The sequence below is a fragment of the Mobula hypostoma genome, chromosome 6 (assembly GCF_963921235.1).
Source record: "Mobula hypostoma chromosome 6, sMobHyp1.1, whole genome shotgun sequence".
Lineage (NCBI taxonomy): Eukaryota > Metazoa > Chordata > Chondrichthyes > Myliobatiformes > Myliobatidae > Mobula > Mobula hypostoma.
The window spans coordinates 109,500,544-109,514,428 of NC_086102.1; the positions used below are offsets into that span (position 1 = coordinate 109,500,544).

Below are 13,885 nucleotides of genomic sequence, written 5' to 3' on the forward strand. Positions count from 1 at the left end.
TCAGGAACAGTTATTACCCTCAACCATTAGGCTCCTGAACCAGAGGGAATAACTTCACTTGCCCCATCACTGAATTTTTACCACAACCTACGGTCTCATTACCAAAAGCTGTTCATCTCATGTTCTCAATATATAATTTTTCCTTTCTTTTTATATTTGCACAGTTTGTTGTCTTTTGCACACTGGTCGTCCACCCTGCTGGTGTGATCTTTCATTGATTCTATTATGGTTATTGGATTTATTGAGTATGCTCGGGGTTGTATATGATTACATAAATGTACTTTGATAATAAATTTATTTGAAATTTGGATGGGAGAGGTATGGAGGGCTTGGTCCAGGGGCAGGACGAGGGCACTGAACAGATCAAAAAAATTGACACAGACTGAATTGGTTGAAGGGCCTGTTTCTGTGCTGTAGTTTTCTATGACTCTCTAGTCTTGTCCTTATGAAAAATACTTCATCCTAAACTCAGTCAAGCTCATCAGCTTCCCACCTATATGTCCAGATTCTTGAAGATAAAAAACTTTCACTATCGTGATACTGAAGATTGATTTTTAAAAATGTAGCCTAGTGGCACAGCAGCATAGCAGATCGCACATTGCTTGACAGCACCAGCTGCCTGACTTGCTGAGTCACCCTCCCCACTATTTGTGACATTCACTGGGAGTGTCGCAGACTAAAGGCCCAAAGCACTGTTGAGGATCCCCAACACCCATTCCACAATCTCTGATCCGCTACTGTCAGGAACGAGGTACAGAAACTTCAGGTCTAGGACTGCCAGACTGGGTAATAGCTTCTTCCGTCAGACTGAGACTAATGAATACCTTGTCACCACCAAGGTCTTGTCACCAGGACAGAGAATCATTTACTGTATTGCTTAGTTTGCTATGTGTTACGTACTCCGTAACTGGGTTGCCAAACCAGCAGAAATGGATCACTCAGTTGGAGTTTGGATTACTAGAACTAAGGAAGTTTTATTAAAGAAACAAGCAACACAGTACTCTAATCAAAAGGATAATGAATGCAACAGTTCAGCAATGATAAACATACATGCACACAGAATTAAGATAACAGGATCAATCAAGCTCTATCGTTGTCTAGGGGTAAATGACCAGTTTCAAAGTGACGCAAAGTTCAGTTCAACTTAGTTCAGTTCAGAGTAATCGCTGCCGTGGCGATGGACAGTGGGGGGGGAAGGAGAGAGAGAGCAAAACGAATGAACATTCAAGGCTTCCACACAGACCTTCGCAGTCAGCTTTCGGGCGAGTCCTTTGTGATGTCATCTGAGGTCACTGACCGTGACCCCCTCCGTTTCCAGATACGATCGTTTCTCTGCGGTGAACCTGGCACCCAGGCAAGGGTGGACACACACCAGGTTCCCGCCGATCGTGCCTTTCCACCCTGTGCGTCTATGGCCTGATCCCGCAACCAGCCTTCCAAAACTTCCCACCGACTTGTGAGAGACGCACCGCTTCCAGGGTCTCGTTACCTCAGGTGTCGTGTGTGTCCTGCCTTAGCGAACCTGTCCCTTTTTATCCCCCTGCTGGGGTATCGCCTGTCCATCACTTCAAACAGTTCAGGGTTCAAAGGGGGAGCCGATCTTGACAGCTCTCCTTCCCTTCATTAACATCTCCAAATGCTGCTCCATTGTTTTCCTTATCTCTCTCTCTCTCCTGAAGACAGGTGGCAGACCAACTGCTGATCCCACTGGTGCCAGCCCAAGACAGCTAACATCTTTATCTATGTGTATCCTTGTCACACTTCCCCCCTTTAAGGATTTTTACTGGGGTAAAAATTACCAACATGAATACATTATTTGATACACACAAATAAACAACTTTATCAGCTATTTGGCTAATACAGCGAATTTGAAGTTGTCAACACCTGACAGACAGTCAGCCATCACATTTTCTGTTCCTTTTATATGTGTTATTAATAATCCCTTAGACCAGGTTCCAACTTAGCAAACTTCATAGTGGCCAAAAACACTGATGAATTGCGATCAATGTAACCTCTCATTTGGTTTCGTCCCGGACCACAATAACAAGGGTCGTCCCATTCCGACTTAGTTTTCTCTCGCAAGGGCTTAGTAGGAGGGGGAGGGGTAGTAACCGCAGAGTTATTGCAAAACTTCCTACAGTACCCCACCATCTCCAAGAGCCTTCTGAAGGCCCTCTTGTCTGTCGGGGTTGGGATGTCAGAGATAGCCCGCACTTTAGCTTGCATTGCTGCCAGCTGCCCGTGTCACCACAATTCCCGGTAAGTGACCTTCGTGTGGCTGAACTCATTTTTTTCAAGGTTCACTATCAAGCTGGCTTCAGACAACCGTATTACATCGCCAATACACACCTCTGTGCTCGTCAGCCCTTTAGTCACTGAATTACTCATTCTAGAGGACTGTTGCTCGCTAGGCAGACCTAGTGTAACAACCACCACCCAACGTCCCAGTTCTTTGCATCGCCTCGGAACAATCAAACACACGGGTGCAAGTCGTTTAATTACTTCTCCTAAAGAGTCGCTTTGTTCGGGGATTAAGGGAGAGACCTTATCAGCAGAGCTGGCCAAAACAATAGCCTTCTCCCATCTGGTCGATACCATACTCATCTTTTCACAATGGTTTTTTTCTCTTATCAGGGGGACCCTAGCTTCATTGATTTCCGCGCTAACACCGACTAGGTTTGTTAGCATATCAAAAGCCTGTGACCGTCTCAGTTCGCGTCGGCCATAATCAATAACATCCCTCCCCCTGGGCAGCCGGTAAACCTCTTTCATGATTCCACCAACTGTTTCCTCCAGCACCGCAAAATGTCCACCGGGGGGGTACCTTGTGGGCCAGGTTAAAAATCTCATCCTCATAACTCTTTTGCACCACCCCCCATTCCTCATCTGCGGGTACAGTACTTGGTTTCCCTTTCTTCCTTAGCACTTCCTCCTCCACACAATAGCCTACTAGTTCCTTTGTTAATTCTGTGTCAGAGAGAGCTGTCCCTGCCAAAACCATCAGCCCCTCGTCTCGCTCCTGCGCCTGCACAAATTCTTTCCTGGCTAATGCTAAGTCTGTCTCAGCTCCCTCACTACCTCTTGTTTCCCTACACTCCTTCTTTTCACTTTCTACCCCCTTCTCATACAAGGCTGGCAGAAACGTCTCAGCTAAATTTACTACCGCAGTCCCGTGATGAACCTGTGAGTCCATGGGCGGGGCCTCAATGCTGGCAGGCTGACCTGTCAATCTCACTGCTTTGAACACGATTCCCCCGGCGAGGTCATTACCGAGCAAGACTTCCACGCCTTTCATCGGTAATTCGGACCTCACCCCGATCGTGACTAGTCCAGAGACCAGGTTGCTTTGTAAGTGTATCTGGTGCAAAGGGACTGACTCTGTCCCTTCCCCAATACCTTTGTCCTTGACCTCCCCAGTCTGGGTCTCTGAGCTAAACTCTAATACACTCTTCAGTATCAGTGACTGACACGCTCCCGTATCTCTCCAGATCCGCACTGGAACTGGTTTTAACCCCTCCTTCACTGACACCAATCCGGCCGAGATAAACTTCTCGCGCCCTTCCTGAACCTTGGCAGACCTATCCTTCCCTAGCGGTTCGTTTACCAGCTCGATACAGCCAGTCAAAATCGCGGTTTTTCCTTTTCCCGTCTCCTTCTTTGGGGCAAAGCACCTGGACGCAAAGTGTCCGACTTTCCCGCAATTATAACAGACGACCCCAGGAGACTTCCTACCAGACTGCTCCCGGTCTACCTTATCCTTTTCACTAGTCCCCAGCTTACTTTCTGACTTTTCTGGCGGACTCTCCCCGCCGTCCTGACTACCCTTCTGGTAGCCTTTACTCGGGGCAAACTTCATTTTATGCGTCAACGCATACTCATCTGCTAACTTAGCAGTTGCGGCTAACGTGACTGCCTCTTTCTCATCTAGGTAGGGTCTCATACCCTCAGGGACACAACCTTTAAACTGCTCAATCAGGTTCAGCTGTAGCAGTCTGTCATCATTCCCCTCTACCCCCTTCGAGACGCACCAACGCTCACAATATGTCTGCATCTCACGGGCAAACTCTAAATATGTGCGGTCCCACTGCTTCCTCGCAATCCGGAACCTCTGCCGGTATGCCTCCGGGACCAACTCATAAATCCTGAGGATGGCTTCTTTCACCACCTCATACCTCTGGGCATCTTCCACGGACAAAACTGAGTAAGCTTCTTGGGCTTTCCCTTTCAGTACACTCTGAAGCAAAACAGCCCACTTATCCCTCGGCCAGTCCTGACTTGTAGCAACTTTTTCAAAATGGAGGAAGTACCGATCCACGTCGGTATCGTCAAATGGGGGAACCAGCCTAACCTCCTGGGTCGCCCGGAACCCTCCACCTTGGTTCGGCACAGGCCCCTGCTCTGCCCTTATCCTTAACTTCTCCAGCTCGAATTCCCTTTCCCTCTGTTTCTCCTCTCGCTCCAACTGTCTCTCTCTCTCTCTCCTGCCTTTCTAACTCTCTCTCCTTCTCTTCTCGCTCCAACTGTCTGTCCCTCTCTTTCTCTTCTCGCTCCAACTGCCGTACCCGGAACTCGTGCTCGAATCTCAGTTTTTCAAGCTGCACCTGTACCGCATCTCCAGCAGGTTTTTCAATAGACACCACCTCCAGTTCGCCTTGGGGAAACACACCTTTAGATACATAGTGCTCTACGATAGCTCTGTGTATCTCCTCTCTCCTCATTGTCGACTTCCCCTTAGCAAGATTCAACCGTTTGGCCACAATTACCAATTCCGATTTCCTGGCATCCTCTAATGCCTCCAAGGTCGGCGCCTTTATAATTTCCTCAGCCTCCATTTTTGCTGTTTGTCTTTTCTTTCTTTCGGGAATTTTGACCCAATCAATTTACTCCGTCCCAAATTTAGTGTTCAAAAGCGCAGACGAGAACCCCACTTATGTTACATACCCCGTAACTGGGTTGCCAAACCAGCAGAAATGGATCACTCAGTTGGAGTCTGGGTTACTAGAACTAAGAAAGTTTTATTAAAGAAACAAGCAACACAGTACTCTAATCAAAAGGATAATGAATGCAACAGTTCAGCAATGATAAACATACATGTACACAGAATTAAGATAACAGGATCAATCAAGCTCTATCGTTGTCTAGGGGTAAATGACCAGTTTCAAAATGACACAAAGTTCAGTTCAACTTAGTTCAGTTCAGTTTGCAGTAATCGCTGCAGTGGCGATGGACAGTGGGGGGGAAGGAGAGAGAGAGCAAAACGAATGAACATTCAAGGCTTCCACACAGACCTTCGCAGTCAGCTTTCGGGCGAGTCCTTTGTGATGTCATCTGAGGTCACCGACCATGACCCCCTCTGTTTCCAGATACGATCGTTTCTCTGTGGTGAACCTGGCACCCAGGCAAGGGTGGACACACACCAGGTTCCCGCTGATCGTGCCTTTCCACCCTGTGCGTCTATGGCCTGATCCCGCAACCGGCCTTCCAAAACTTCCCACCGACTTGTGAGAGACGCACCGCTTCCAGGGTCTCGTTACCTCGGGTGTCGTGTGTGTCCTGCCTTAGCGAACCTGTCCCTTTTTATCCCCCTGCTGGGGTATCACCTGTCCATCACTTCAAACAGTTCAGGGTTCAAAGGGGGAGCCGATCTTGACAGCTCTCCTTCCCTTCATTAACATCTCCAAATGCTGCTCCATTGTTTTCCTTATCTCTCTCTCTCCTGAAGACAGGTGGCAGACCAACTGCTGATCCCACTGGTGCCAGCCCAAGACAGCTAACATCTTTATCTATGTGTATTCTTGTCACATGTGCACTGCATGCATTTTGAATTATGTTTTATTCAAGTATTTATAATAGTTTGGTTTATGTGCTGTGTGTGATATATGTTTTGTGGGTGCACCTTGGTCTGGAGGAGCACTTGATTGTATATGTACAGTCAGATGACAATAAACTTGAACTCGAACTTGAGCTCCCCAAGTATTTTGTATGCTGAGCTGACGATAGTGGTTACGTCAACCACTTTTACATCTCCCCGATGGAATCAAACAGGAACAAAAGGACAGCACTAGCAAAGATGTGGTTATGCTGTAGAGTGATAACACAATACAGCATGGGTACAGACCAACACATAAAGTACTCATCGAGCCAAGATCATTCATCAGGGGTGGAAAGGAAGGGCAAAAAACCAGAATAAGATGTGGGGAAGGAATAGGAGTACAAACTGGAGGCCATAGGTAAAAATCAGGTGAGGGAGAAAGTGGGTGGGTGCCATCAATCTTAATAAATACCCAAATTACGAGTGTCTCAGCACTTAATCTTCTGTGGCTCTGTGAAGAATTTTGCTGAGCATAATGTAAATCCACAATTCACCTCTACCTTAATATTAAACAATGGTGCTATTATAGAAAGGATGTTGAGGCTTTGGAGAGGTTTGCCTGGATTAGGGGGCAAGGACAAACTTGGATTGTATTCTCTGGAGAAGTGGAGGCTGAGGGGAGATCTGATAGAGGTTTATAGGATTATGAGAAGCACAGACAGAGTAGACAGACAGCATCTTTTTTCAAGGGTCCCCCCCCCCAACATACAGGGAGTGGTGGGTGCCTGAAGTTCACTACCTGTGGTGGTAGAGGCAGATACATTTGGGACTTTTCAAGATTCAAGATTGCTTCTTGCAATTTCCAGGATAAAAGTGTAAAGGAGAAAGAAATAATTGTTACTCCCAATCTGATGCAGTCCCCAAAAGACTACAAAGGATAAAGAACACAAAATAATTAACAAACACATTAAATGTAAATACATAAGATAGCCTATATACATAGATTCATTGTATGTCAATAAAGTGATGCTTGGCAAAATCATAAAGAAATAATAAAGTAGTGGTACAGTTAATAGGTGGAGGTGTTGATCAACCATACTGCTTAGGAAAGTAACTGCTTTTAAGTTTGGCAGTCCTGGCATGGATGATTCTTAAGTGCGAGGAAAATGGAAGGATATGGACATTGTGTAGGCAGAAGAGATTAGTTTAGTTGGTTATTTGACTACTAATTTAATTGGTTCAGCGCAATATAGTGGGCCGAAGGGCCAGTTCCTGTACAGTACTGGTCTATGTTTCATGCACTATGTTCTAACGTACCTTATGGTCAGTACTGTCCAGTGACCACCACCATAGAGGACTTTTCCATGACACAAATGCCAGATTCTCCGCTGCAAATCCCAAAGCCCAGAAGAGCAGCAGGATGGTACCGTGGCCATGTGTTCTGTCCCGCACCATCACCCTGCTGCGCTCCAGGTGTAGTAGTAAGATGGTGCACACCCATCCAGCTGGAGATAGGCACGAATATAGAATCGTGTATCCATAGATTATGCCCAAGCTAAAGGTTTGCCAAAGGATGTAGGTTCCAAACTGCAGCAGCATGGTTATTGTTAGGAACAACTGAAGGAGGAAGAGACGAGAGCGAGGTATGTACTTTGGCTCCATTGTAGTCCCATACATATTGTAACAAGCACACTGCAGTGCACCAAGGAGAAAGGCAATGCTCAAAAGTACTGTTGGGACGAGTGTAAAATAAAAACATGGGAATAATCCACGTTGAATCCATATTTTGGATAAGGATGCGTTGCCTTCGCAGTAACCTTCAAGAACGACCATTGTTTCAATTGGACAGCTGTAAATAAAAGAACAAGATCAGAATCTCAGAAACTAAGAGTAATTGCTACAGTCAATAACTTATACACTTACTAGCCACTTTATTAAGTATACCAGTACAGCAGCTCATTAATGCAAATATCTAATCAACCAATCAAGTGGCAGCAAATCAATCCATAAAAGAAAGAAGATATAGTCAACAAGTTCAGTTGTTGTTCAGACCCAACATCACAATGGGGAGGAAATGTGAACTAAGAGACTTTGATCGTGGAATGATTGTTGGTGCCAGATAGGGTGGTTTCAGTATCTCAAAAGCTGCTGATCTCCTGGGATTTTCACACTCAACAGTCTCCAAAGTTTACAGAGAATAGTATGCAAAAACAAAAAAAAAAAATCCAGTAAGCGTCAATTCTATGGGTAAAAACTCCTCGTTAATGAAAGAGGTCAAAGGAGAATGGCCAGAAAGGTTCAAGCTGACAGGAAGGTGACAGTAACTCAAATAACCATGCATTACAACAGTGGTGTGCAGAAGAGCTTCACTGAATGCACATGTCGAACCACAAACTACACAGTGGCCACTTTATTTAAGGTACAGGAGGGAACTAATAAAGTGCACACCGAGTGCATATACAGTGCTAACTCAACAAACATTCATCTGTGAACAAACACTTTATGTTATTGTTACAATAACCAATTATTTCTCTACAACAATTCATAACCCTGGGTGCAAACTTGTGGCACAAGTCTAAAATTTAAGTGTAATGAAATCCAAGAACATAAGAAATAGATCACAAACACAAGAGATTCTACAGAGGCTGGAAATTCAGAGCAATACACACAAAATACTAGAGAACTCAGCAGGTCAGGCAGGATTTATGGAGGGGAATAACGGTTGACATTTCAAGCTAAAACTCTTCAACAGCACTGGAAAAGGGGGAAGAAGCCAGAATAAGATGGTGAGGAAAATGGGGAAAGTTGGCAAGTTGGCAAATGATGAGTGAGACCAGGTGAAGGGGAAAGTGGGTGGGTGAGGTTGCATGATGGAAAAATGGAGAATGGAAGGGGGGAGGTGAAATTACTGCAAGCTATTTGGAGGCTACTCCGATGGAATATGAGGTGTTGCTCCTCCAACCTGACAGTGACCTCATCGTGGCAGTAGAGGAAGCCATAGACTAACATGTCGAAATGGAAATAGGTCAGTTGCCTTCTAAATCCTGATCCACTAATTCAACAAATCATGGATAAACTTGTATATACTTTCCTGTCCTATTCGTATACCTCCTGAGATTGCTTGTTCCCAAAAACACATCCAGAAGATTAGGTGCCTCTTAACCACATAAACATCTCACAAACTTTAACTTCATTACGACTATTTCATATTATCATTCTTTAGACCTTTGCTCCCTCTCTCCCACAGTGCATTGCACCTGCTACTGTAACAGTGATAACATTTGATACTTAACATTTTGACCATTCCTTTCATCATACCTCAATATTATTTCTCCCAGCTCCATGGGACCCATATTTAGCTGACACACCTCATTTTCTCTTGTTCTCTGTAAAATCTCTCTCTGTGTATTTCTTGCTGGCTTTCGGCCTGTTTATTTTGAGTCAGAGTAATATCTTGTGCATCTCATGTATTGATAATCATTGTTTTTTTAAATTATTATTGTGTTCTTTGTCTTATTTTGATTTTTTTTTGTGCTGCATTGGATCCAAATTACAATTATTTTGTTCTCCTTTACACATGTACTGGGAATGACATTAAGCAATCTTGAATCTTGAACACAGGCCCTTCAGCCCAACAAGTCCATGCCAGTCAGAGCCCACCCAGCTGACCCTAATTTCTTGAGCTCAACCCATGTCTCTCCAAGCTCCGCCCTTAAATGTACCTACCCAATTTCTCCCCGAGTGATATTACTGTACTTGCCTCAACCACTTCTGGGCTTTAATCGACTTTTCTGTCAACCTTGATGAGTTTTAAAACTCCTTCAGTGCTCAGCATTGTTGTTCATTTTTTAAAAATTTACATTTTAATTTTCTTAATTTATTGCTAACATCTTCTGGTTTTGTTTTAAGTTTCAGAGTCAGAATTATTTTTAAATATCACTAGCATATGTCATGAAATTTGTTTTGCAGCAGCAGTATATTGCATACACAATAAATAACTATGACAATAAGAAATACATTTTTAAAATAACGTAAATAAATAGTGCATAAGAGAACAAAAAAAACAAAAGAAAATATTGAGATAGTGGACATATGTTCATTATCCATTCAGAAATCTAATGGTAGAGGAGAAGAAGCTGTTCCTAAAATGTTGAGCTAACATTTACTGTCTATATACAATTACCACTGACGTAGAGGTAGCTTAAGTCACCACACCAGTGGGCCTGGAGTCAAATTCAGGAAAGACCTGATAAGAAGCAAAGCATCCTTTCCTGCACAACATTAGTGAATCAGATGAGGATAACTGATTACTTTTCTAAAACTAGATTGCTTTCTTTTAAAAAGACAATTATTTGCTTTAATTTCAATTCCCCAACCATATGCTTCTGAATTTGAAATAAACCAACTATAGATCATCCCCAGGTTACGGCAGGGTTCCATTCTTGTAAACTGAATGCCTGTCAGAAATGTGGCCATGAACCAAGTTCTCTCACTGCAGTCTTCCAGTACTTCACCTGTGGCTAATAAAACTAGAAAAATCTCTGCCAGCTCCTCTGAAGTTTCTTCCCTTGTTTCCCACATGGCCTCCTACACTTCTAACACTCCTTAAATTATTAGATGCCAGATTACTATACCTGACACTTGCTCTTTCTTCTTCCCGACCAGAGAATCTATATTCCTCATCAGTCAGGGTTCTTTTATCCTGCTAGCCTCGCCCTGCACACTACGAGGAACATATAGGTCCTAAACTCACTAAAATTCCCCAGTAACCCAACGTGCCTTTACCTGTTAACAGCCTCTTCTTTTGATACAAGTTCTGCAGTTTAAAAAATTGACATACATTGAAGAAGCTCAAATGGATAGCTATCCACATTTCCACCTTACTTTCAATGACTCTGCAACTCACATTCTCTGTATTATTTATTCACGAACACAAGAAATTCTGCAGATGCTGGAAATTCACAGTAACACACAAAAAGTGCTGGAAAAACACAGCAGGTTAGGCAGCACCTATGGAAATGAACAGTCGATGTTTCAGCTGAGACTCTTCTTCAGGCAACATTTATTTATTGTCTTTTTTTGTGCATATTTGCACACTGGTTGTTTGTCCGTTTTCGTGTGTAGTTTTTCTTTAATTCTATTTTATTTCTTTGTACTAGACCGTAAGACATAGGGGCAGAATGAGGCTCTTCAGCCCATCAAGTCTGCTCTGCCATTCAATCATGGCTGATTTATAATACTGTACCTCAAAACCTCATTCTCTTGCCTTACCCCCATAACCTTTGATGCCCTTACTAATCTAAAACCAACTATCCTCTGCTTCAAGTATACCCACTACTGTGAATGCCTACAAGAAAGCAAATCTCATGGTAGTGTATGGTAACATATATATGTACTTTGATAATAAATTAACTTTGAAATAAAATGTACAGGGGGTGTTATTATTAGTTTTTTTTAAAATACTGAGAGTGGTTGGTGGTGGTAGAGGCGATTGCATTAGAGGTGTTTAAGAAACTCTTAGACAGACACATGGATGATAGAAAAGTGGAGGATCATGTAGAAAGGAAGGGTTAGATTGATCTAAGAGCAGTTTAAAAAGTGGACACCACATTGTGACCAAAGGACATGGTTCTATGAAAAACCATCCAAGTGGCCAATACAAGCTGTTTGGAGGAAAATATAGGGGGGGGGGGGGAATGTCAGAAGTAGCTTTTTAAAAAAAAAGTGGTGGATGTGTGCAACGCTCTGCCAGGGGTGGTGGTAGAGGCAGAAACAGTAGGTGCATTTAAGAAACTCATAGATAAGTACATGCATGTAAGAAAAATGGAGGGCTCTGTAGGAGGGATCTTGGAGTGGATTAAATTTAATGCACAACATCGTGGGCACAAGGACCTGTACTGTTCTATGTGCTTTAGTGTACGAAATGAATGTTCACTGGGCCTGCAATCAACATTGATACAAACACATCAGACATGCAGCTGTTAATCAGGTTCAAGGGTGCAGCCAAGGTACTGGAAAAATGGGGAAAATGATAAAAAGCAACATAAAGATTAAGAAGGTCACAGAGTAGAGATCAAGAGCAGACAGGATAGGGCCAGGCAAGAAAGAATTTTTAATCTCGGTTACCAGACGGCATTACTAATGTACTGACTGATAAATCAGGCCATCAGCCACATGGGTCCCAGAAAATATTCTGAAGTTCGGTTCCATGACATTGCACTTTTGATTATTATACACTTGCCGCTTTACATAGATCTCATGCTTAGTACAGTGGTGTCAATGTCAAAACAGCTGAGACAAGTGTACGGAACCCAGTGCAGTCGCTTCAAGTTTAAACTCCCTTACTGTACATGTACACTATATTATTTCTTTTTTGCTCTATTCTTGTACTACTTATTTAATTTATACATTTATTGCTTATTGTAATTTTGTTTTTAAAAACTGCGTATTGCATTGCACCGCTATGGCAAAACAAATTTCATCTACGCCAGTGATATTAAACCTGATTCTGAATCTAATTTTAAATTCAGAAATGCAGAGTCGAACAGTACTTCGAAGAAAATGAGGAGAGTGTGACAATCATCAGCTCCTTTCACCCCTGTACCCCAGCTCTCCTATCTCCAACACATACGATTTTACTCACCTTATTTCACATTCGCTCGCTCTGAAAACATGGGAAGGGTCAAACGCTGGGAGCGACACACTCAATAATACAGCGCTTTAGCCAGCTCACATGAAATCCAACATTGTGTGTGAGCGTTGCTCGAGATTTCCAGCATCTGCAAAATCTCTTGCGTCTACGGCTTCACACAGCTAGCATTTCGACTTCAATATCTAATCGCCCTAGAATTCTACGGTGGCTCGGTTATACGAAAGCTATCTCAGGCTTTGCTGTAGAACTCTGTTGAACATTGCGCAGGAATGCCACTGGAATAAACTTCCGACCTGCAACATATCAAGCGCCGCCAAAATGCTCAAGGCTTTCAAATCTGTTTAACCAATCAACTGTTCTTGAATATTACACACAAAATGCTGGCGGAACTCGGCAGATCAGACAATTTCACTGGAGGGGAATAAACAGTCGACATTTCGGACCGAGACATTTAAACGACCTTTAAGAGCTATGGAGGCCAACTCATTGGGTATATTTAAGGTTCTTGATTAGTCAGGGCGTCAACGGTTACAGAGAAAAGGCAGGATAATAGGGTTGAGAGGGATAATAAATCAGCTATGATGGAATGGCAGAGTAAACTTGATGGGGACTGAATGGCCTAATTCTGCTTCTAAGTCTTAAGGTCTTAAGTCGTAGTGAAAGTATTCGACAAAACAGACCCCAAATCTGTCGGGTTTCACTAATGTATAGGTAACTTGTGTTTTGTAACTTCAAAACAATAAACTAATGCAAAGGAAGACATGGCAGTCCGAAATGTGAGTCTAACTTAGTGTTTTCCTCAAGCAAGACGCCCACGTGTCACATGGTAGTGTGATAATGGATGCATAAATCACACAAACACAGAGAAAGTTTTCATGTTTTATTATTTTACATTGAATCACAGTGGATTTAATCTGGCTTTTTTTGACACTGATCAACAGAAGAAGACACTTTCATGTCAAAGTGAAAACAGATCTCTACAAAGTGATCTAAATTAATTACAAATATAAAACACAAAATAATTGATTGCATAAGTATTCAGCCCCTTTAATATGACACACCAAATCATCACTGATGTAGCCAATAGGTTTTAGAAGTCACATAATTAGTTAAATGTAGATCACTGTGTGCAGTCAAAGTTTTTCAATTGATTTTAGTAAAAATACACCTGTATCTGGAAGGTCCAACTGCTGGTGAGTCTGTATCCTGACAAAAACTACATCATGAAGACAAAAGAACACTCCAAGTAACTCTGAAAAGGATACTGAAAAGCACAAGTCAGGAAATGGTTACAAGAAAATTTCCAGGAGGGGGGAGAAGATGGCGGTGCGACGACAGCGCGCACGGCCACTTCGGTGATGATATCTGTTATCTGTCAAGTAGGGGACCATGCACAATTCTGATTTGATGGAGACAGACGT

General features: G+C 43.1%; 1 protein-coding gene across 1 annotated transcript in view; it reads right to left on the bottom strand.

The window, feature by feature from the left end:
- LOC134348286 (ATP-binding cassette sub-family B member 6-like) overlaps nucleotides 1–12,731 on the bottom strand; it is a 246,262-nt gene extending 233,531 nt beyond the window's left edge. Inside the window, exons 1-2 of the mRNA XM_063051431.1 lie at nucleotides 12,456–12,731; nucleotides 7,130–7,661 (exon numbers count right to left, since the gene is read on the bottom strand). Coding sequence (XP_062907501.1) covers nucleotides 7,130–7,645 — 516 coding nt within the window. The 5' untranslated portion in view covers nucleotides 7,646–7,661; nucleotides 12,456–12,731. The remainder of the gene's footprint in view (nucleotides 1–7,129; nucleotides 7,662–12,455) is intronic.
- Nucleotides 12,732–13,885: the final 1,154 nt, after the last annotated feature.